General features: G+C 38.8%; 1 protein-coding gene across 1 annotated transcript; it reads left to right on the plus strand.

The window, feature by feature from the left end:
• The first annotated feature begins 3,447 nt into the window (after positions 1-3,447).
• Positions 3,448-24,981, plus strand: LOC133550229 (WD repeat-containing protein 35-like). Its single transcript, XM_061896387.1, has 29 exons — positions 3,448-3,574; positions 3,977-4,006; positions 4,077-4,194; positions 8,083-8,151; positions 9,549-9,641; positions 9,724-9,852; positions 10,014-10,147; positions 11,169-11,334; positions 11,423-11,568; positions 13,713-13,838; positions 13,960-14,145; positions 14,268-14,303; positions 14,409-14,469; positions 15,004-15,148; positions 15,476-15,545; positions 15,725-15,778; positions 15,869-15,975; positions 16,079-16,298; positions 16,490-16,570; positions 16,728-16,864; positions 16,966-17,169; positions 17,243-17,389; positions 18,780-18,912; positions 19,034-19,144; positions 19,451-19,615; positions 22,099-22,239; positions 22,346-22,502; positions 23,936-24,176; positions 24,373-24,981. The coding sequence occupies exons 2-29, from the start codon at positions 3,983-3,985 to the stop codon at positions 24,521-24,523; spliced, it is 3,552 nt and encodes a 1,183-aa protein (XP_061752371.1). The 5' UTR covers positions 3,448-3,574; positions 3,977-3,982; the 3' UTR covers positions 24,524-24,981.

A 24,981-nucleotide genomic window follows, 5' to 3' on the forward strand; every position in this document is an offset into this window, starting at 1 on the left:
CCAATTCTAAAACAAAGTAGTGTATAGTTCTAAACTTAATCTGTCAGTATACTGCATTTGGAAGCTCTAAAAACTAAAACAAGGTTGGCGTGTACAGAACGCAGTCGAAGTGGAGGCTTGTAAAAACAAACTTCGTTTCCATATGAGTTGGGAAATTGTGTTGGATGTAAATATAAACGGAATACAATGATTTGCAAATCCTTTTCAACCCATATTCAATTGAATGCACTACAAAGACAAGATATTTGATGTTCAAACTCATAAACTTTATTTTTTTTGCAAATAATAATTACCTTGGAATTTCATGGCTGCAACACGTGCCAAAGTAGTTGGGAAAGGGCATGTTCACCACGGTGTTACATCACATAGTCTTTGAACAACACTCAATAAACGTTTGGGAACTGAGGAAACTATTTGTTGAAGCTTTGAAAGTGGAAATATTTACCATTCTTGCTTGATGTACAGCTTAAGTTGTTCGAGAGTCCAGGGTCTTGTTGTCGTATTTTACGCTTCATAATGCGCCACACATTTTCCATGGGAGATATGTCTGTACTGCAGGTGGGCCAGGAAAGTACCAGCACTCTTTTTTTATGAAGCCACACTGTTGTAACACGTGGCTTGGCATTGTTTTGCTGAAAGAAGCAGGGGCGTCCATGATAACGTTGCTTGGATGACAACATATGTTGCTCCAAAACCTGTATGGACCATTCAGCATTAATGGGGCCTTCACAGATGTGTAAGTTACCCATGCCTTGGGCACTAATACACCTCCATACCATCACAGATGCTGGCTTTTGAACTTTGTGACTATAACAATCCGGATGGTTATTTCTCTCTTTGTTCCGGAGGACACCACGTCCACAATTTCCAAATATAATTTGAAATGTGGACTCGTCAGACCACAGAACACTTTGCATCAGTCCATTTTAGATGATCTCGGGCCCAGCCAAGCCGGCTGCGTTCCTTTGTGTTGTTGTACCAACCTTGTCACGCCCGTTGTGTCCTGAGCAAGACACTTCACCCTTGCTCCTGATGGGTGCTGGTTGGCGCCTTGCATGGCAGCTCCCTCCATCAGTGTATGAATGTGTGTGTGAATGGGTAAATGTGGAAGTAGTGTCAAAGCGCTTTGAGTACCTTGAAGGTAGAAAAGTGCTATACAAGTACAACCCATTTATTTTTATTTTATTTGATAAATGGCTTTCGCTTTGCATAGTACAGTTTTAACTTGCACTTACAGATGTAGCGACCAACTGTAGTTACTGACAGTGGTTTTATGAAGTGTTCCTGAGCCCATGTGGTGATATTCTTTACACACTGATGTCGGTTTTTGATGCAGTGCCGCCTGAGGGATCAAAGGTCCGTAATATCATCGCTTACGTGCAGTGATTTCTCCAGATTCTCTTAACTTTTTGATGATTTTACGGACCGTAGATGGTAAAATGCCCAAATTTCTTGCAATAGCTCATTGAGAAATGTTGCTCTAAAACTGATGATGTTAATGATTATTTGAAAAAAAAAAAATGTTTATCAGTTTGAACATCAAATAAGTTGTCTTTGTAGCATATTGATCGGTGCGGCGTCTTCAGTAATGCGGACGCTGTATCGATCCGTTGTGGTAAAGAAGGAGCTGAGCCGGAAGGCTCTCAATTTACCGGTCGATCCACGTTCCCATCCTCACCTATGGTCATGAGCTTTGGGTCATGACCGAAAGGACAAGATCACGGGTACAAGCGGCCGAAATTAGTTTCCTCCGCCTGGTGGCGGGGTTCTCCCTTAGAGATAGGGTGAGAAGCTCTGTCATCCGGGAGGAGCTCAAAGTAAAGCCGATGCTCTTCCACATCGAGAGGAGCCAGATGAGGTGGTTCGGGCATCTGGTCAGGATGCCACCCGAGCATCTCCCTAGGGAGGTGTTTAGGGCATGTCCGACCGGTAGGAGGCCACGGGGAAGACCCAAGACACGTTGGGAAGACTATGTCTCCCGGCTGGCCTGGGAACGCTTCGGGATCCCCCGGGAGGAGCTGGACGAAGTGGCTGGGGTTAGGGAAGTCTGGGCTTCCCTGCTTAGGCTGCTGCCCCCGCCACTCCACCTTGGATAAGCGGAAGAAGATGGATGGATGGATGTATTCCGTTTATATCTACACCAAACACAATTTCCCAACTCATATGGAAACGGGGTTTGTACAACACTGCATCGATCCTGAAGAAATGGTCAGGAAAATATAATCTTTGCAGAATTTTGACCAAAGAACAACCATCTCATGTTATGTAGACCACAAGGAAGTATTTTTAAATGTAAAAACAATTTAAGATATGACCCCTTTAAAACAAAAAAAGAAAGAAAATTGAGCAAAAAAAGCCCGATGTTAATAGAAAAAAAACATGTTCATACAAATGACCAACAATACCGCACAGCGTTGTCCTTACTGTATAACCTTTTGCTTTAAAAAAAAAGAAAAAGAAAACCGCTACATTAAAGGCCTACTGAAATGAGATTTTCTTATTTCTTATTTAAGTCGCAAGTGTGGGGGCTCCTCACATCCTCACATTGTTTTTAATGGGAGCCTCCAACAAAAAGTGCTATTAGGACCGAGAAAAGGACAATTTCCCCATTAATTTGAGCGAGGATGAAAGATTCGTGTTTGAGGATATTTATAGCGACGGACTAGAAAAAGAAAAAAAAAAAGTGAAAAAAAAGGCGATTGCATTTGGACTGATTCCGATGTTTTTAGACACATTTAGTAGTATAAATCTGGGAAATCCCTTCTCTTTCTATTGTGTTGCTAGTGTTTCAGTGAGTTAAATAGTACCTGATAGTCGGAGGTGTACGTCCACGGGTGTCTTGACGCGCAGTGTCTCAGGGGAGTCGACGGCAGCTATGGACGGGGCAAGCTGAGCTTTTCTCCGGTAAGAAGCGACTTTTTAACCACAATTTTCTCACCGAAACCTGCTGGCTGACATTCCGTCGTGTATCATGTTCGCTTGACCGCGCTCTGATCCATAGTAAATTTTCACCTCCAGGAATTTTAAACAAGGAATCACTGTGTGTTTGTGTGGCTAAAGGCTAAAGCTTCCCAACTCCATCTTGCTACTTTGACTTCTCCAATATTAATTGAAAAATTGCAAAAGAATCAGCAACACAAATCTCCAAAATACTGTGTAATTATGCCGTTAAAGAAGGCGACTTTTAGCTGTGTGTGTGCGTAGCGCTCATACTTCCTAAAAACCTGTGACGTCTTTCGTACACGTCATCATTACACGACGTTTTCAAGACGAAACTCCCGGGAAATTTAAAATTGCAATTTAGTAAACTAAAAAGGCCGTATTGGCATGTGTTGCAATGTTAATATTTCATCATTGATATATAAACTATCAGACTGCGTGGTGGGTTGTAGTGGGTTTCAGTAGGCATTTAAAACAAGTGTGTTTAATGGGCTGATACAGTTCAAACTACAAGTACTAGCAACTTCTTTAGGACTACAACTCCCGACGACACCCCACAGTGTACAGTTGTCACGGGCGACAGCAGGGAAGCTACATCCTCCATGCTACATCTCGGACGAAACGCTTCGAAACAGTTGAGTTTCCCCCCCTAAGACGTTAGCAATAACGTCATAAATAAATTCGGAAAAGCTGGTTGTATTTGTGTTTTTGCGACGGAAAACGCGGTTTTTGTTCGCAACCTGTTGCTTTGCGCGAGCTTAGCTAAGCTAGCTATATATTGGCTAAACAGTTACAAGCATTAAATGTGGTTGCGCGAAGTGAGATAAATGAATCAGTAATTTTTGACTATCCTTCTTTATAAACGTACTCTTATATGTTCTGCAGCCTCCACATTCATGTTTCCTAATAAATGACGAAATGACTGGTTACTTTGCGCCAGTGCTCCCAAAGCTAACCATTTTCACAATTTGTTACATACTGTTTACTGTGTGTTTACCCCACTCTGCCTCTTATTTCATGTCATTTATGTCTTAAGGACGCCATGTTTATCTACCTCAGCAAAAAGGTGAGTACTTTACTGAATTACATCTTACATTGACTATTTCAGGAACTAATGCGTTTTCTCTGTCTTTTAGATGGCCAGCCCCAACAGTACTCCCTTAAAATGTATCTCCTGGAACAAAGACCAAGGCCTTATTGCCTATGGAGGGGATGATGGTCTTCTAAAAGTGCTAAAACTTGAAATTCAGACAGGTACGTTCACAGTGGGGAGACCACAACCATAATTAGACCCTCTATGCTGCTTGACTGGGTATATAGTATGTTATGTAGGGCTGCGAATCTTTGGGTGTCCCACGATTCGTTTCAATATCGATTGTTGGGGTCACGATTTGATTCAAAATTGATTTTTTATCAATTCAACACGATTCTCGATACAAAAACGTTTTTTTTCCCGTTTTAAAAGGATTCTCTATTCATTCAATACGTAGGATTTCAGCAGGATCCACCCCAGTCTGCTGACATGCAAGCAGAGTAGTAGATTTTTGTAAAAAGCTTTTATAATTGTAAAGGACAATGTTTTATCGACTGATTGCAATAAAGTAAATTTGTTTTAACTATTAAACAAACCAAAAATATGACTTATGTTATCTTTGTGAAAATATTGGACACTGTGTTGTCAAGCTTATGAGATGCGATGCAAGTGTAAGCCACTGTGACACTGTTTTTATATTTTGTTTTTATAAATCTCTAATGATAGTGTCAATCAAGGATTTTTTAATCACTGCTATGCTGAAAGTATAACTAATATTGATACTGTTGTTGATACTATTCATTTTTGTTTTACTACTTTTGGTTTGTTCTGTGTCGTGTTTTTGTCTTCTCTCAATTGCTCTGTTTATTGCAGTCCTGAGTGTTGCTGGGTCAGGTTTGGTTTTGGAATTGGATTGCATTGTTATGGTGTTGCTGTGTATTGTTTTGTTGGATTGATTAAAAAAAAAAGAAGTTTAAAAAAAAAAGAGAATCGATTCTAAATCGCACTACGTGAGAATCGCGATTCAAATTCGAATCGATTTATTCCCGCACCCCTAATGTTATGGCATGGTTTATTTGTTTAGACATGTTTAAACAAGTTACAATAAGGAACATCATGCGGTTATGTTTATATGATTTAACAAAATGGCAGTGTACTGTATATCTTGTGCAGTGTACCAGTAGAGTGGAAAAACAAGTTGACTTTATATGCTGAAATGTGTTTTAATTGTATCCATTAAACCACATCCAACTGTATTTACAAAACGCAAAGTATGTGAAATTTCTGTCTAAGCACCACAAAAGGTCACAAGTCCGTCAGCCATTTTGAATATTCCACTCCCAATGTCTTCTGTAATTTACGTAGATTGACATCACTGGTGGAACAATTCTGCAATCTGACCATAGTATCAGATCAGTCGTACTGGAAATATGCAAAAAAAAACAAAAAACAGAGAGCTATCATTCATAATCCCTACATAAGACATGCTGTTTTTCTTGTTTTATGAATTCTAAGTCGTAAATATATAAATACATAAAAAGTCTGCAAACAATGGAGTCAATGAGTGCTCTCTATTCTGCCCACAAAGCCCACTAAATAACCATCCAAAACCCACCAACAATACGTTATACAAATATCGTTGTGGTTTGTGCAGCCCTTTGAGACACTGGTGATTTAGGGCTATATAAATAAACATTGATTGATTGATTGATTGAATATTAACCAAATATTAGCAATGTTGCTATTATTAACGCTAACACAGACTAACTATTTTTTTGCGGTAGAATGAGCTAAGTAGCCCTCTGCTGCTTTACTGTGAGCTGGCCATGATGTCCTGCTGCTCCTGCATCATCGCATCTCGGCTTTTTAAAGTTATTCTTGATTATAGATCATGCCTCTCATCTGAATATTAGGAGGATTTAGCCATAAATTCAGAATTTGTTCATCTGTGACATTCAATTTATACCCAGTGATGGAGACAAACACACACAACTGAAGACAGTGTCTGCAGGGAGACTTTTCATGATTAATTCTTCATTTAAAGTCGTCATCAAAGTAAGAACGGACATTGTACATTAAGAGATTGTTTTATTATGTTTGTAGTTTGTATTTCTTGTTTAGTTTAGCAATACTGCTACATGATGCTTAGTGTTTCACTAAAGCTGGATTTATTAAACATAGCTTCTAAAACTTTTACCTCATCCTCCTTATATTCAGGATCAAAAATATCATAATTTTTCACAAAATAATTGTTATTGGCTCTCAAAAAGTCTGCATGATTTGCATTGTTGTTGGTGGTAAGGGATCAATGGTTCCTACCTCTACATCACAAATAATGTGATGAGCTAGCTCATTATCTCTTAAAATGACTCGGGACTCTCCGTGGGATTGATACTATTTTGATCAAATCTATTTACTCGCAAACTTTGTAAGTCTTTCAGTGCCATAAATCAGATATACTGTATATGATAATAGCTTCAATATAGAGGCAACTTGTTTTTCCACTCTACTAATATTTTAAGTTAGAGGAAAAAAAGTAATGTTAAAAATAAAAATTGCGATCAATTGTTAATAATAGATAAAAATATATAACTTAGATTAAGTGGGGATACTAATTAAATATAAGTAATTTAGTGACATAAAATAGATGTATTATTGTAGAATGTTTTTCTGCCCCTTTTGCACATTTTGTTATTTCAGCAGGCTATAATTTAAGTAATATAGTATTATTTTCCCGTTCAATGAATGTAACGTCTCGCTTAATATTCCTTTCAGCTTACTTTGCTGCTCCGGCAATGCCACCTTGTTTTTTATTTTTAAGGCAACTTTATGAAGAACACCAGTGTGTTGTTATTCCTGCTAGACATTGGAATGCAGACTGTATCTCTATGTTGCTGACCTCCACATCCCCCTACTTTGATTGCATCAAGTTGTCCGCCTGTTGCTCTATTTAAGCAATACAATTGTTTTCTCTTGTCAGCTGCCCTGGCAAACGACGTGCATATGAGGTGGATCCCAGCCACAATCACATTTTTCATTCATTGCTATACAATGCGATCCTTTTCCCTATCTTGCCTGATAAAATTCAAGACCGTGATGTCAACAAACAGATTTTTAATTATGGTTGAGATGTGGGTCCTGGACAAGTGCCAAAAGAGTCCAAAGCAGTACAGAGATTTCTTTTAGTCTGTCGTCACAGGACGTGACATTGCTTGCTCTTGTAACTCAATAAGTATAGTTCATTTGTAAGTTTACCCGCTTCCAATTACATGAACAGTCTTTTTGAATTGTTTATTTAAGAGAGAAAGACAGAATATCAGCCACAAATGAGTCCTGTGACAGCCTTTATGTTAGCATGTAGAGTCTTGGATGAAAATATCCTGAGTCTTTGATGAAAATATGCTGACCGAAGTCAGACCTGAACTGGGTTATTGGTTAGTTGGTATTCCAACATGACAATGACTCAAAACATGTGGTCAAGGCATCAAAGAAGTAGTTCAAGAAGAAACCGATTAAGAGTCCAATCTTTAGACCTTAATCCCATTAAAATATTTAGCAGGAGCTGAAACTTGGACAATTGAAAAGTTTCTGTAAAGAGGAGAGGGCTAAAATCCCTCCAGTACAGGAAAACATATAAACAAGTACTTCAAATGAAAATCTTATTTCACTTAATCAAATACAAAGTAAATGTATTGTATACCTCTTTCTTAAGCCTGACAGCAAAGTTACTTTGTTCAGTTTACTTCTCATTTGCGTGGAATACATCGATTTCTAAAAAGTGTTTAGGATTATTTGAAACTGTTATGTAAGATCCTTGTGATTGAGCATTTCCAAAACAATAGTTCACACAGTTTGTAAGAAATCTTTTAAAACTCGAACCCAAAAGGATTTTGCCGCTTTCCTGGTACTTGTGTATCAGACCCTTTAAGTAGAACTGAACTGGTACCACCATGTCCACTCCAAACTGGAGGAACAATAAAGAAACAGTAAAAAGGCTGTTGTTACACCTACTCACAAGCTGTATTACCTCAAAGCTACTGTTTAGACAGACTTGTTTTAAATTTCACTTTGCTAAGAGTCGGCTGTCTTTTACTGTGCTTTCTCAACAGATGAAGCCAAACTTAAAGGTGCTGTACCCAGTAATTTGTCAATTAACCAGACACTGGGGGGACACAGTGGTGAGTTACCTACTACAACAGTTAGTGACATGTATTGTTCACTTACTGTAAATGGGAGCTGCTTTTTTTGACTCTCATTCACAATCCTTATGTAAGACAAGCTTTCTAATTAGTAATTAAATGCCAGCAAAAAGTCTGCTTACAAAGGAGCCTATGGGAGTTGCTCTATTCTGCCTTAAGCGCTTCAAAACATCCAAAACACTTCCATCAATGTTTCTTACACACACTCTAAGTATATTTGTTATGTAGTAATAGGAACATTCAAAATAACAATTTATATTTATGTGTTTTGCTCATTTTAAGCACACGGCAGCAAATTTATTTCATAGATGCATCACAACATTCACTTTTTCCTTCTACTACAACACAGTACAACTCATGCAGACATCATGAGAGCAAACAAACATATTTAAATATCACTTAGTAAACAATGTCTGCTCTCCCTGGGATGTGAATATATATTCCTGTTTAGATAATGAACAACTCCTAATCCTTGCAAAGGGTTAAGAAAAAGGGTTGGTGCAAACCAATGTATTTCTTGCCATTTCCAGGTCTAAGTTGGCTATCAGCGTTTACCAACTTCTCAGTCGATGTCAACATCATTTTACTATCAGGGTGAGAGGCATTATCGATCATCTAAAATAAACTTTCACAAGCTCAGAGCCAAGAAAGCGGCTCATCAGCTGATTATGTAAATACAGCAGCATGATTCAGTTGCCTAGTTAATATTTAGGTCACAAAATGTTAATGGAGGATTGTTGGCGCTTTATGGGTGGTTATTTATTGTGTTTTATTGTCGGAATAAATGCAATAGAAGCATTGATGGCACCATTGTGGGATGGCGTGATGAAGTGGTTACAGCAGCCGTGCCAGAATCTTGAGTGTTTCAGGTTCGCTCCCCGCTTTTTGCAATCAAAATCACTGCCGTTGTGTCCGTGGGCAAGACACTTTACTCTTTCCCCCAGTGCCACACACACTAGTGAATGAATGATAGGTGGTGGTCGGAGGGGCCATAGGCGCAAATTGGCAGTCACGCTTCAATCAGTCTACCCCAGCTGTGGCTACAAATGGAGATTACCACCACCGTAGTGTAAATTTGGAGTGAATGTAGGTTCTCACTTCTCTGTGAGCACTTTGAGTGTTGATAGAAACGCGCTATATAAATCTAATCCATTATTATTATTATTAATGACGTCATGGCTAACATTGGCTCCTTTGTAAGGGGACTTGTATTAACAAGTTAGGATGCATTAAACAAAAAGACAAAAGTGCTATTGTCTTTCATAAGGATTGTGAATTATAGACAAAATTCTCAAAAAATGCAATTTCCCTTTAAAGAAAAATCAAGCACCAGCAAACAAGAATAAGACACCATGTAAACATTGCTACACTTCCAGGTGCAGTACAAGTGGTTACATGGAACGAACAATATGAAAAACTGACAAGCAGCGACCAGAACGGACTCATCATTGTATGGATGCTCCACAAAGGTGTTTGCAGCCTCTGACTATTATCTGATTACCATCTTGTATTAAGTGTTGCTTCAGTAAATGTTGTCCTCCTTTTTTGAAGGTACGTGGTACGAGGAGATGATAAACAACAGGAACAAGTCTGTTGTGAGGAGCATGAGTTGGAATGCTGACGGCCAAAAGATATGCATTGTGTATGAAGATGGTGCAGTCATTGTTGGATCTGTCGATGGTAATTAATTTAATAACTGAAATATACTTAGTCAGGATTATAACATTTTCCCATTTAGCTTAGTACAAAATCCAATCTTATTCCTTGAGAAGAACTGCTCTGTTCACACACTTGTGTGAGTGGATATAAGTTTGGATAAAGGGTTGTTTTTTTTCTTTGAGGTAACCGGATTTGGGGAAAGGAGCTGAAGGGAAATCAGCTGGCTCATGTGGCATGGTCTCCAGACAGCAAAATCCTGCTCTTTGGCATGGCCAATGGGGAAGTGCAAATCTTTGATAATCATGGCAATTTCATAGTGAGTATTTGTATATTCTAGACTTGGTTAAAAAAGATGAATCAAGGTAAAACATGTTTTACACCTTGGTTTTCTTAGTGTCTTTATGGCAACAGACTGACTCTCAAATGTTTTTACTGCATCCAGTAGATGGAATGCAGTGCAGCTGCACATCTTTGTGGTGGAGACAGTTTTTTCACGTGGTCTTGTGATTCCAGCTCACAAGTTGACACAAGAGGAAGAGACGAACATATTGCACTGCAGTCTGATTGATGGATGCTCCAATCATAAGATTACAAAAATAGTCAACTATAATAAATATAACTCAACTTAGTCTTGATACTAATCATAAAATATTAATAATACAATATAATGTCTGTTTCCCGGCACAATGCTAGAACATTTGAGCCTTTCTACCTCATTCTAAACATAATACGTCGGCGAGAATGAGGACGTTCAATGAAAGGCTCAGACTCCCAAAATGCAACACGGAACGACACAGTAGGTCCTTCATACAGACAGCCATCAGACTGTATAATGCATATGTTCCTTCTTGACTGCACTTAAATGTAGAATATATGTATAATATAATTATATTATTCATATATTATATGTATTATATATATATGTGTATATATATATATATTCATATATATATATATGTATATATATATATATATATATGTATATATATATATATATAATATTATATTATATTATATTTATTATTATTGTCTATTGTGAGCGAACTTTGGTGCTGAATTTCCCCCAGGTATGTATAAAGTACTTTCTATTCTATTCTATACAGTTTATGGTACTGTATTGAATTTACAGAAAAGGCTTAATGTTGCATACATAACACCACACAAAGAAACCGTTTACACACATATGCAGTTTAAAGGGTGTTGTACCACTGAACAGGTTCTGTGCCTTTACTTCATGGCACTTGAACAGTGCAGGTGATCACTTCAAAAACAGTTACAATATCCAAAAGTGTTTTGTCTCAATTTGTTTGTTATGTGCATTCTGCATTCTGTTACAGATGAAACTGACCATCAGCTGCCTAACTAATTTGACTGGAGCTGTCAGGATTGCTGGTATTCACTGGTATGCAGGAACAGGCGGTTACATAGAACCTGACTGCCCGTGTCTTGCTATTTGTTTTCAAAATGGAAGATGTCAAATTATGCGTTACGAGACCGATGAAAGTAAGGCAGAATTTTTATTCCCCCGTTTACCCTCAAACTTCCGACATGTTTACCGAAAGCACTGAGCTATGTTGCATTTCATCCGCAGACCCAGTATGCATTGACACCTCAATGAATGTCGTCAGTATTCAGTGGAACCATTGTGGTAGTGTGATTGCGGTGGCTGGTTCCCTCAGACCATCAAATTCAGATGTAGAAATCAATGTGGTGCAGTTCTACACACCATTTGGAGAGGTGAGGGTGATGTTTTCGATTGCATATGTTTGGGTCAACGAACTAATGTAATGCCAATGCAATACAACACAGGATAGCTTTTCTATTGTCGTTTTGTTTTGGCTCACTGGGCCTGTTCACTGTCACATAAACTGGTACATAGGTCAGGAGGAGTGCCTAATTTTGCTCCAAAATGTATACATATTCATACTGATCTCTTTCAAGCTCCCACACAAATCTAACTTAAAACATTTGTATGCAGGTACAACAGTTATAACCTTTAATATATTGGTATGTGGAATTCAATTATGGACTGGAATAAGAAAATAAGTCAAACAATGTATAGTACTAATATAATCTTGTTTAAGAAACTGTTCAAACTGCAAGTGTTTGAATAGTACAAGGAAGAAGAATTATAAAAAATATTGAAAATGTTATTATTTATATCATTCATCTCATTAAGTGAATCATAACTGACTTTACTATTTGAGAGGCAAACTGTTGGATTTACAAACCCCGTTTCCATATGAGTTGGGAAATTGTGTTAGATGTAAATATAAACGGAATACAATGATTTGCAAATCCATTTTAACCCATACTCAATTGAATGCACTACAAAGACAAGATATTTGATGTTCAAACTCATAAACTTTTTTTTTTTTGCATATAATAATTAACTTAGAATTTCATGGCTGCAACACGTGCCAAAGTATTTGGGAAAGGGCATGTTCACCACTGTGTTACATCACATAGTCTTTGAACAACACTCAATAAACGTTTGGGTACTGAGGAAATTATTTGTTAAAGCTTTGAAAGTGGAATTCTTTACCATTATTGCTTGATGTACAGCTTAAGTTGTTCAACAGTCCGGGGTCTTGTTGTTGTATTTTACGCTTCATAATGCGCCACATATTTTTGGTGGGAGACATGTCTGGACTGCAGGCGGGCCAGGAAAGTACCCGCACTCTTTTACTACAAAGCCACACTGTTGTAACACTTGGCTTGGCATTGTTTTGCTGAAATAAGCAGGGGCGTCCATTACAACGCTGCTTGGATGGCAACATATGTTGCTCCAAAACATGTATGTACCTTTCAGCATTAATGGTGCCTTCACAAATGTGTAAGGTATTAATGCCTTGGGCATTAATACACCCCCATACCATCACAGATGCTGGCTTTTGAACTTTGCGCCTATAACAATCCGGATGTTTATTTTCCTCTTTGTTCCGGAGAACACCACGTCCACAGTTTCCAAATATAATTTAAAATGTGGACTCGTCAGACCACAGAACACTTTTCCACTTTGCATCAGTCCTTCTTAGGTGTGCTCGGGCCCAGCAAAGCCGGAGGTGTTCCTGTGTGTTGTTGATAAATGGCTTTCGCTTTGCATAGTAGAGTTTTAACTTGCACTTACAGATGTAGCGACCAACTGTAGTTACTGACAGTGGTTTTATGAAGTGTTCCTGAGCTCATGTGGTGATATCTTTTACATACTGATGTCGGTTTTTGATGCAGTACCACCTGAGGGATCAAAGGTCTGTAATATCATCGCTTACGTGCAATGATTTCTCCAGATTCTCTGAACCTTTTTATGATTTTACAGATCGTAGATGGTCAAATCCCTAAATTCCAAATTTGACAATTTGCTTAGAAATTGGTGACCCTCGCCCCTTCCTTGTTTGTTAATTACTTAGCATTTCATAGAAGCTGCTTTAATACCCAATCATGGCACCCACCTGTTCCCAATTAGCCTGCACACCCGTGGGATGTTCCAAATAAGTGTTTGATGAGCATTCCTCAACTTTATCAGTATTGATTGCCACCTTTCCCAACTTCTTTGTCACGTGTTGCCGGCATCAAATTCTAAAGTTAATGATTATTTTTCCCCCAAAAAAAATGTTTATCAGTTTTAACATCAAATATGTTGTCTTTGTAGCATATTCAACTGAATATTTGTTGAAAATGATTTGCAAATCATTGTTTTCCGTTTATATTTACATCTAACTCAATTTCCCAACTCATATGGAAACGGGGTTTGTAGAATCAATTGATGTAAATTGTCCACAAATGGAGAGCATTTTCTACCTGTGATATGTGTTTTAATACCTCAGTGGAAAAATAGAATTGCAGTATCAATTCAATCCTATTCGACCATTTTTACACAGCACTTGAGAACCTTGAAAGTTCCTGGGAAGCAGATGACAGGACTTGCCTGGGAAGGTGGAGGTTTGCGTATCAGCTTGGCTGTCGACTCCTACATTTATTTTGCCAAAATCATACCAGATTACAAGGTAAATGGCGAAGGTAGTCAGTTTAAAAACAGACTAATAGCCAGGAGGAAAGATTAAGGCAAGTTACGCATCCTTCCAGTGATGATTCAGAAACTCCAAACTCTTTTGTGCTTCTTACCAGTGGGGATACTGTTGCAGTACAGTGGTGTACGCTTTCACTAAGCCAGAGCGCCAGGATTACTGTGTGATCTTCTGGGATACCAAAAACAACGAAAAGTTTGTCAAGTATGTGAAGAGCTTAATGTCAATTACGACTTCAGGGGACTTCTGTACTTTGGCTAGTAAGGCTGATGACACCCAGCCTCAGGTATGACCACATTTACAAGTCTATGTTAGTCTTGTTGTTGTAGTACTACTGTTGTATATTTTTGAAAGAAGTACAGTACATACATGGTATATTCTTTAGTTGCTTTTTCTCATTCCTTGCAGGGAAATGCTGAGTTAGAGTCTGGGAGTCATGCAAAGGTAACGGCATGCTAAATACAACCACACATACTTAAGTAATGAATACATGTTCAAATAAAGAATGATCAAAAAAATAATGAATATCAATTCATGCATGTTTTTCAGTATGTCCTCATTCTGTGCAACTCAATTGGTACTCCACTGGACTCAAAGTACATCGACATAAGTGAGTTACAACTAACTGTTTTAATTGGTTATTTATCAGTTAGTTTTTGATCCAACAAACGGAATGGACCAAGATGTTGATGAATGACTTCAAGCCAATGTTTGAACTCACACCTTGTGGATAGAGAAATGGTGGTCGACGCTCTGTCTCCTGCCGCCCGCAGTAACAACTCCCACTGACTCACAGCATTCTGTAGCCTATAGACAGCGAGCTGTGGGTGTCTTCATATATCACAAATATTCAGCATTCAGTTTCAGTGTGGTAGAGCCAAGTGTTTACTGAGGAGGCAGAGCCAAGATATTTCAGTCTACATTTTTGCAGAACTGTCATCTAAAATATGCTCCAAGTATTGCAGCTTTTAAATACCAGGAGAATTGGGTCAAAAGTCATAAAGGCATCACCTTTTTTGCCTTTTTATTGTTTTGGTATATTTTTTTCACCGTATTTTGTGCTCAGATACACAGCTTTATTTAGGTGGAACATTTACTGTATCTAACCTACCAAATTAAATCTTCCATTTATGTCATTGTTTAGGTCCTCTGTTTGTCACCATGACCAGAACACATGTGATCACTGCATCCAAAGAAGCGTTCTACTTGTGGCAGTACAGAGTGGCAAATAAATTAACTGCACTGGAGATTAACCAAGTAACCAAAACAAAGAAGGAGGGAAGAGAAAGGTGAGTTATTTTTGTATTTTTTTTTTGTTGGGGGGGGCATAGTGGAAATGAATCTTAACAGGATGACAACAAGTTTCTCCAATGTGCTTGTGCCAAGACTAACAGTACACATCAAGCTGGTCATGGAAAGTTACAGTCAGGCAATATAACCACAGACCAAAAGTCAGTGTCTGAAATTTGAATGAAATTCATTCATCTGCATTTACTGCCACTGAGGCTCCAGACTGGCACCTATTCTGCCAGTGCTAAGATAGCACCTGCACAAAAAGTCACCCCAGTTCAACCGTCTGATTTGTTCTAATGTACTCTCACTTTGTGTCTTTTTAGGGTGTATCACATTGACAGCAGTCCAACTGGAGTCAATGAGAATGGAACAGACTTCACAAATGCCTTCACAGTAAGTGAAATTGTGGCTCGTTCACCAACAATTCTTGTTCTTTGGGCTAATGCTCCCTTTTTACAATACTTGCACACTGAATACAGATGTTTTTTTGATTAACTTATTAGTTGCATAGGTTTATGTATAGACAACATATCAAAATAATTTAAGTTGTCTGCTTATCTTTTATTTTTAAGGCAACAAGAGATCCTATCTGTTGTATTACAGCCACGGATAAAACATTAGTTGTGGTATGTACATCTTTGCTTTTACATCAATTTGAAATTTTTAGTCATGCAATTAAAGAAGATAAGTACATTGTAGCTCGTGTGTGTTTTCAGGGCCGGGAATCGGGTAGCCTCCACAGATACAGCCTGCCAAATGTTGTTCTCATACAGAGATACACAATGAACAGAGCCCACCATCTCTCTTTGAACTGTAACTCCAGGCAAGCTCGGATTGTTGCTATTTTGCGTATTGACTGTGCCACAGTGCTGTAACCTATTTGGTCAAAATTTATTTTTGGATGTTTCATTTAATATTTCTTTCAGTCGTCTGGCCATTATTGACATCTCAGGTGTGCTGACTTTGTTGGACATAGAAGTTCATTCATCCTCAGGTGACACCGTGGGCAGTCAGGCTTTTATAGGGGATTCATCAAAGCTTGAACGTAAGGATGTTTGGGACATGAAATGGGCAAAGGACAACCCTGATCTGTTCTGCATGATGGAGAAAACAAGGATGTATGTCTTCAGGAATCTAGACCCCGAAGTGAGTGATTTACTTCTTTTGTGTCGGCTGCATCAATTTACTACCGCTTCTGTCACCAAAGTCTGCAATCTCAAAGCAGATGTAGAAAATCTAATATAATGTACATCAGCAGTAAAATCACGTTCATCTGTGAGTAGTTGAGAGTTTATGTGAAAGCATAATTCCTTTGCTCAATGTTGTCTTGGAAATAGGAACCCATACAAACATCAGGATATATATGCAACTTTGAAGACCTTGAAATCAGATCTGTCCTGCTTGATGAAATCATGAAGGTATTGTTTTGCTGCTTGAATTTCAAAAAGCAGAAAGGTTTACAATTATTAAATTATCCATGTTGACATGTCTCCCCTTTTAAGCTGGACCGTGATATGTGTGGTTAGAGCTAATGATGTAGACTGTGTGCTGCTCTGTGAACGGCATTTTTTACAGGACCCAGAGAGGCCTAATAAAGACAACATGATCAACTTTGAAATCCGTTCCTTGAGAGATAGCCGTGCTCTCATTGAAAAAGTGGGAATCCCAGACGCTTCACAGTTCATTGAGGACAATCCCCATCCGAGACTTTGGTAAATGCACGTACATGGTTTTATGTTGTGTTCCCAACATACTACAGTATTCAGCCCTGCTAATATCAGTTTTACTCCTCCGTTTATTCTCAACACATCAGGCGACTGCTCGCTGAGGCAGCTCTCCAAAAACTGGATTTAAGGACCGCTGAGCAGGCATTTGTCCGCTGCAAAGACAACCAGGGCATAGAGTTTGTCAAGCGTCTGGGAAACTTGCAGAGCGAGCCCATGAAGCAGGCAGAGGTGGCAGCCTACTTTAGCATGTTTGAAGAAGCCGAGCGGATGTACTTGGACATGGACCGCAGGTATATTGAACTACTTTGTTTTGAACAAGATTTTGCTTTTGTTATTTTAATGAAATCGTCATATGTTTTTTAGGGACCTCGCCATTAGTCTTCGAATGAAGCTTGGAGACTGGTTCCGGGTGCTCCAGCTACTTAAAACTGGCTCTGGGGACTGTGATGATGCTTTACTGGAGCAGGCCTACAATGCAATAGGAGACTACTTTGCTGACAGACAGAAGTGGTATTGGCAATTTTAATGGATTAATGGTTGATTGCATATACATTCTTACAGGGTGTTGAATAATACATACAGTTTTCCTATATAGTTATGTTGCAGGCTTAAAAGGGCAAGTTTTTTTTAGCTTAAATGTTGCATTTCCTAATATTTAGCGCATTTAATCTAGCACAGTGTTTTTCAACCTTTTCTGAGCCAAGGCACATTTTTTTCATTGAAAAAATCCCGAGGCACACCACCGGCAGAAAATATAAAAAAATAAAATTCAGCAGCCGATATTGACAATAAAAAGTAGTTCTCACAATTGTTTGATATGAATTCAAATCATAAATAACCATGCAACACTTTAGCTCTTGTCTCAAAGTAAGTGTGCTGTCACGACCTGTCACATCACACCGTAACTTATTTTGAAGTTTTTGCTGTTTTCCTGTGTGTAATGTTTTAGTTCTTGTCTTGCGCTCCTATTTTTGGTGGCTTTACCTGTTTTGTTGGTATTTTCCTGTAGCAGTTCAATGTCTTCCTTGAGCGCTATTCCCCACACCTGCTTTGTTTTCGCAATCAAGACTATGCAAGTTGTTACTATCCTTCTTTGTGGGGACATTGTTGATTGTCATGTCATGTACGGATGCTCTTTGTGGACACTGTCTGCTCCACATGCTGTAAGTCTTTGCTGTCGTCCAGCATTCTCTTTTTGTTTACTTTGCAGCCAGTTTAGTTTTAGTTTCATTTTGGATAGACATCCCGAAGCTTCAATGGCTTTTGTTAGCGGCACTCGCCTTTTGTTTATTTTTGGTTCAAGCGTTATATACCTTTCCTTCACACTGTCTCCCGCTGTCTTCTGCATATTGTGATCATGACAAACCATGTTGACATCTACAAAGCAATTATCTACCTGCTGCCACCGACTGATATGGAAGAGTATTACATGGTTACGCTGCCGAGCTCTTGACAGTGCAGACACTCAACAACGGCACATTTGCGGATTGCAATTGCTGGTTTGCTAAAAATATTTTTAACCCAATTAGGTGAAATAACATAATCTCCCACGGCACACCAGACTGTATCTCACGGCACACTAGTGTGCCGCGGCACAGTGGTTGAAAAACACTGATCTAGCAAGATAATCAAGCTAAGATCATCAAAATGTTCTTGAGTCCTGGTCAAAACTGAGTGTTGTTCTTTTTGTAAAGGCAACATTTTTGATACAGTTCTTTCTTAAAAATCCGTAATATTTACCACATTGGAGATTTGTTTTTTAGCATACAAACAAAATGTTTGACCCCCTGGAACCAATTAACAGCGATACATGAGTGATGACTGTTTTATCTTGTAGCTTTTACAGCAAGAAGATAATAATTACCTTTTCAATCTGTCAAAGGCATTTTTTTCTTTGCAGGGTCAATGCGGTGCAATACTACCATCAGGGCCGCCACCAAGAGAAGCTGGCAGAATGTTATTATATGTTGGAGGACTATGACAACCTTGAGAAGCTGACCAACTCACTCCCAGAAAACCACACACTTTTGCCAGTAAGCTAAATGTCGAGTACTAACTTCTAACCCTAACCCAAGTCTCCAAATGTCTGGTAGCAAGTGGAGTATCAGGAATTGCAGTACCTACCTCCTGACGTTTCCCACTACTGTGCTATAGGAGATTGGCCAGATGTTTACTACTGTGGGCATGTGCGAACAGGCTGTGAATGCCTACCTTAAATGCAACCAGCCCAAAGCGGCTGTTGACACGTGTGTCCATCTGAACCAGGTGAGAGTTTTTTGACATCTCAGTAGCCACTGTGGCACCCTGCGGTCCTCCCACCTGTGTCCACCACATGAGTTATATTTAGCTTGGCCGTGTGAGTACGGCTCTTGTACTTAGCCGTCACAAGGAAAATGTAAAGAAGACGTGTCACTAACTCAAAGATGTGTGTTCAGATTAAATAACTTGGATTTCTACTATAAAACAAAAATAAAATGTGTTCTCCCCATCTTCATTCCAGTATCATGCACCACAGATAATGGAGTTCTCTTACCTAAATTGTATATATTTTGTCTATTTCTTTCACCTCAGTGGAACAAAGCCGTGGAACTTGCCAGGACACACAACATGAAGGAGATAAAACCTCTTCTTTCCAAGTATGCATCACATCTCCTTGAGAAGAACAACATTTTGGAGGCGGTGGAATTGTATCAAAAGGCTCACCATTTTCTTGATGCTGCAAAACTCATATTTAAGGTATACTAAATTACGGTACTCATATTATTAGTTATTTTCACCACTACCCATTTTTATGTTTTTATAAAATAATTTGCATGTATAGGTTTTATTACATATATGTTATTACATCCATCCATCGCAAAATATTTTCTACCGTTTGTGCTGGAGCCGTTTTTTGTATAAATATTAAAATTGTCCCATTGGTGTTAAACTGGTGTCTAATGTTGAGACAGAGCTCACTGTATGATTTTAGTACAATTATTCTGGTAAGCAGCTATGACACTGCACCAATGTGATCTGAAATAAATGTGTAATTAAATACTGAATGGCTCAATGGTAATATTATTTTAATTTAAAAAACCCACAAATATCCTTGTCCCAAAAATGTACACATGCTTTTGTATTTGTTTTGTAGTATATTAAGTTTGTGTGCCTTATTGTCCACAGGTGCTGAGATTGTTTGTAGTCACAAATCAGTGTCTCCCACATAACTGTCATTTACAGGAGTTGGCGTGGTTGTCATCATCCAATTTGTGTATTTGCCATGTTGCATAAAACGCAAAACAAATGAACTTTTTAGGTGGTTGTTAAGAAATATGTGCTTTCATTTTAATCTCCAAAAGTGTCCAATGAGACCACATAATGTAAAGACTCTCTGAATAGTCACTAAATTGGCAACACGGATCCATCCTGCTACGTCTTCTTCTTGGGCAGAACATGGGCCTCATGTATTAAGACTTGCGGTGATTTACTACTAAAAACGGTATCAGATCACATACAGAAAACGTACGCACAAACAAATTTAGAAGTAGTAAAGTGTGTGCACGCATTAACCCAAACACATTTATTTTGTGGATTTCAATCAACGTGGAATTGAGTGCAAATGTTGGCAGCCACTCCCTGTCCACGCCCCTTTATAAATACACAAATCATGTTTAAATTAGCCATATACCTGAGATTTCCCATTCCACAGTCAGAAACACAAATATAATGAGCAAGACAGCAAAAACGAAAGTTTCTGCTTCTTGCTGGAGTGTAAAAATGTACTCTATTCCAATATTGTTGGAATTTAGTGCAACAGTGATGTGCCGGGGTAAAGGTGTGGCTTAGTATTTCATACTTTATGCACAGGTTTTTAACATTAGGTACACTTTTCCCACAGACTTTATCAGGGGTTGGTTTGAAAGATCTTAAAATAGAGTTCAGATAAAAAAAAAACAGTGACTAACTTTAACTACGAGTTGGGACGGGATATAACATTTGTGGGACACATATGCGCAATGTGCATTGCAGGGATTAACATTTGGACAATTACATAAATAAATGTAATCAGCAAGAAGCCATATATTGTGCACAATGCCAGTTTGTAGTCTGTTCCCAACCATGCTGTTACTTAGAATGTAATGCGTGAAACCAGGTCCCATTACTACGATGTTGCTTCATGACGTTTGCGCATCCCCTATGATCTGTACGTTGATCGAATGAAAATGTTTCCCTTTGACAAATTCGTCATTTGATGGCGAGCAATGTGTGTGCAGTTGATAGCTCCGATTAATTACATTAGGAAACTGGCTGTTGCTTCAAATTGTGCTTTAATACCAATACCAGGCAGCCTGTTCTGTTCATGCCTGCCGCATTATTTACCAGTTAAAATGCATTTTGAAAAATTCCTTCCTCATGTCTTTCATAATGATTGTGAAGGATAAGCAACATTCCAAAGAAGTGCAATTCCCCTTTAAGTGCAGTCTTTTACTCAAATAATTATTTGCAGTGTATGCACATTTCACCGCTGCTGACACATTTTTTGTCCAGCAGCAATCTTTATAAACGAGGCCTCAGGTGCTTTTAAAAAGCAAAGTTACGAGGCCATCTTGTGTGCATAGTTGTAATGACACAAGACTCTATAATCCATCTATCCATTTTCTACCGCTTGTCCTTTTTGGGATCGTGAGGGATGCTGGTGCCCATCTCAGCTAAATTTGGGTGGAAGTCAGTGTACACCCCGGACAAGTCTCCACCTCATCACGGGCCAAAGATTGACAACATTCACAAACTAGGGCCAATATAGTGTTTGTTGCCAATCAACCTATTCCCAGGTGCATGTTTTTGGAGGTGGGAGGAAGCCGAAGTACCCGGAGGGAACCCACGCCGTCACAGAGAGAACATGCAAAGTCCATAGCCCAGGGACCGAACCCAGGACCTTTGTATTGTGAGGCACATGCACTAACCCCTGTTCCACGGTAGCACTGCCCCAATTGTGGGGGTCCAAATGTATTAGTAAGGGGCTCATATTTATTTATTTATTTTTGGTAGCATTTTGAAGTGGTGATAAAGTCTCCCCGCCTAAGACAAAGAAAATGCTCATACATTCCGAATATGTTTCATTAACTGGGGTATTAGTCATGAATAAAGAAAAAGCCTGGACAGTATGTAGGCCTAGACAGTAGTTAAATGTGTTTGTGTGAGGAGTAGAATGTGAGATTAATGGCCACTGTTTCCAGATAGCAGACGAGGAAGCCAGAAAAAGGACTCGGCCGCAGAGGGTGAAGAAGCTTTACGTGCTGGCTGCTCGACTTGTAGAAAATCACCATGAGCAGAAGAAGACGTCACAGCAGAGTAAAACAAAAGGGAAGAAATCTGAGGTAGGCAATTTGTGATATGTTTTATTTATGTTTTTTTAGAAACATTATTTATAAAATGGTAAAACAAATGTGTTCCTTCTTTCATTTAAACTTTTGATGTTATTAGGCAACGTTTGCACTTGCTGGACTGCTGGAGGAAGACGCAACGTCCTCTGACAATCGTGTTCTTGACAACGCGTGGCGAGGAGCGGAGGCGTATCACTTCTTCCTGCTCGCTCAGAAGCAGCTTTATGAAGGTTACGCAGAGAACGCCATGCACACAGGTAGACCGCCAACACCAGACAGAATAGGATTTGAATCTGATCACAGGAGAATTGTGTTCTCTTCCTGAAACACTCCCAGCTGATCAAAAGTGGACTTAAATTAAAAAACGAGACATCAGTTTAGTTCAACAATTTATTTCAAATTTACACATTTTGAACAAAAAAAAGCATCTTCAATACAATATTTTCATTTACAATTAAAAAGAGACATGTTGTCGGGCAGCAGGGTGGTAAAGGGGTTAGTGTGTCTGCCTCACAACACGAAGGTCCTGAGTAGTCCTGGGTTCAATCCCGGGCTCGGGATCTTTCTGTGTGGGTTCCCTCGGGATACTCCGGCTTCCTCCCACTTCCAAAGACATGCACCTGGGGATAGGTTGATTGGCAACACTAAATTGGCCCTAGTGTGTGAATGTGAGTGTGAATGTTGTCTGTCTATCTGTGTTGGCCCTGTGATGAGGTGGCGACTTGTCCAGGGTGTACCCTGCTTCCCCCGGTTGTAGCTGATAGGCACCAGCGCCCCCTGCGACCACAAAGGGAATAAGTTGTAGAAGATGGATGGATGGATGGATGGATGGATGTTGTTTGTCCAAAAAGGAGGAAGAAGCAAACGGTTATATTGTCTTGCCCCATCACTCAGAATATTTTAATCCATACATTATCACCTGACTAGTATTTTAATACAACAGCATACATATTTAACTTCATTCACCTATAATCACAACAATAAACCCACACCTCATTTCATCAAATGTAGTTTGTACAACAACATAACCCTTTAAGATATGTTATGTTTCCTTGGTTGTCTTTTTGTGTATTTCTTTAGAAATTGCCTTCAACTTCTTGTTTATGTATTGCTTTAGACATATCTAATTGTGTCACCTGCTTTTTTTTAAAATTCTGAGTCATTATCCCCTCAGGTAAACGTATTTGTTTGTACATTTCCCAAGTGACGTAATAAGGCAGTGATTCTCATAAGGTCTCTAACTAGTGGTATGCCAAAATCACATATTGTTTGCACCCAAGTGCAGCTGGGCAGCTCCATTTTGTATAACAATATTCAAGTATAATAACATGTAGATACAATATAGTATCACGTTGCATTTACTAATAAATACTTACAATTCTGTGAATAAGACAGCTAAACTGAAATTATTCAGTATTATCATAAAATTCCTTTGTACAAAAATACCTAAACGCCTGATACTTTACCGAGGAAACACAGTATTAAATGTTTAATAATAGTTTTTCTTGCATGATTAGTCTAATCAGTAGTCTTGATCTGATACCCTGAAAATCACCTATCACTAAGACTTGACAAAGAGATTTATAAATCCATTTTTGACAGACATGAGACAAGCATGTTTACGAAGTTAACCTGAGGTGCTGATCCTATATAACTACGGTGACAGTCATATTTTCTGATGTGTTTGAAGCCCTGCACCTCCGCGAGTATGATGACATCATCCCCGCAGTGGAGATCTACTCTCTTCTGGCCATCTGCTCAGCAGCCAGCAGGGCGTTCGGCACGTGCTCGCAGGCCTTCATCAAGCTGGAGTCTCTGGAGAGTCTGGACCAGGAGCAGCGGCTTCTCTATGAAGATCTGGCCTTGGAAATCTTTACCAAACACGCACCAAAAAACAGCCGCAAACTGGAGCGAGACGCTGCAACTGAGGGGTGAGAAAGCAAAGAGAGTTAGTAAGATTAAATGTCTATGGAGGAAATGCTTTGATAATGCAAACACACTTACATTGCCAAGGTAGATTTGTCTGAAATACATCACACAATTTTGAAGAAAGGCATGTTTAATCTCTTAAATGGACTCTCAGATTTATATTAAATTGTCACTCACTTCCTTCTTTTTCTCTTTTAGGGTGGCAGAAAAGTTACCCACCTGCATCGTGACAGGTCTGCCCATCCAGGACTACCACTTTTGGATGTGCAGCGAGTGCAAGCACTGTGCTCAAAGCCAGGAGATCAGCAAATATAACTACTGCCCGCTTTGTCACAGCCGTGTAGGCTGAATATAATTTCTTATAAATTCTCTTTATTTTTCTGTATATAATTCATTATATTTTTGTAAAACATGCATTATATCACATAAACAACCAATTCACATTAAGCACTCACAAAAAAGGGCATAGAGCATTTTTTCTGCTCAAAAGGGAATCTATAAGCAGATTGAACTTCCAATAACCAGTCCTTTACTTTAAACATTTTTTTAATGTAAGAAGTTACTGTCATGTCCAGTACGGCTGGTTGTTTTTTCTCCTTATTCATGAGCTCATTAACTAATGTAGCTACAAATACAGAAGAAAACTTACTTCTTCTTCCGAAAAGGACAACAAAGGATTTACTTTTTCCCTTAACAGTACAGTTGCTCTGTTCTTTCAACACTTGGTTGTACATTTCAGTCATATTCAATCAATCCTTTCAGGACCTGATGTTCAGGATTAATTAAATGGTGCATTTTGATAAACAA

The sequence above is a fragment of the Nerophis ophidion genome, linkage group LG03, assembly GCF_033978795.1.
Source record: "Nerophis ophidion isolate RoL-2023_Sa linkage group LG03, RoL_Noph_v1.0, whole genome shotgun sequence".
In the NCBI taxonomy this organism is placed as follows: Eukaryota; Metazoa; Chordata; class Actinopteri; order Syngnathiformes; family Syngnathidae; genus Nerophis; species Nerophis ophidion.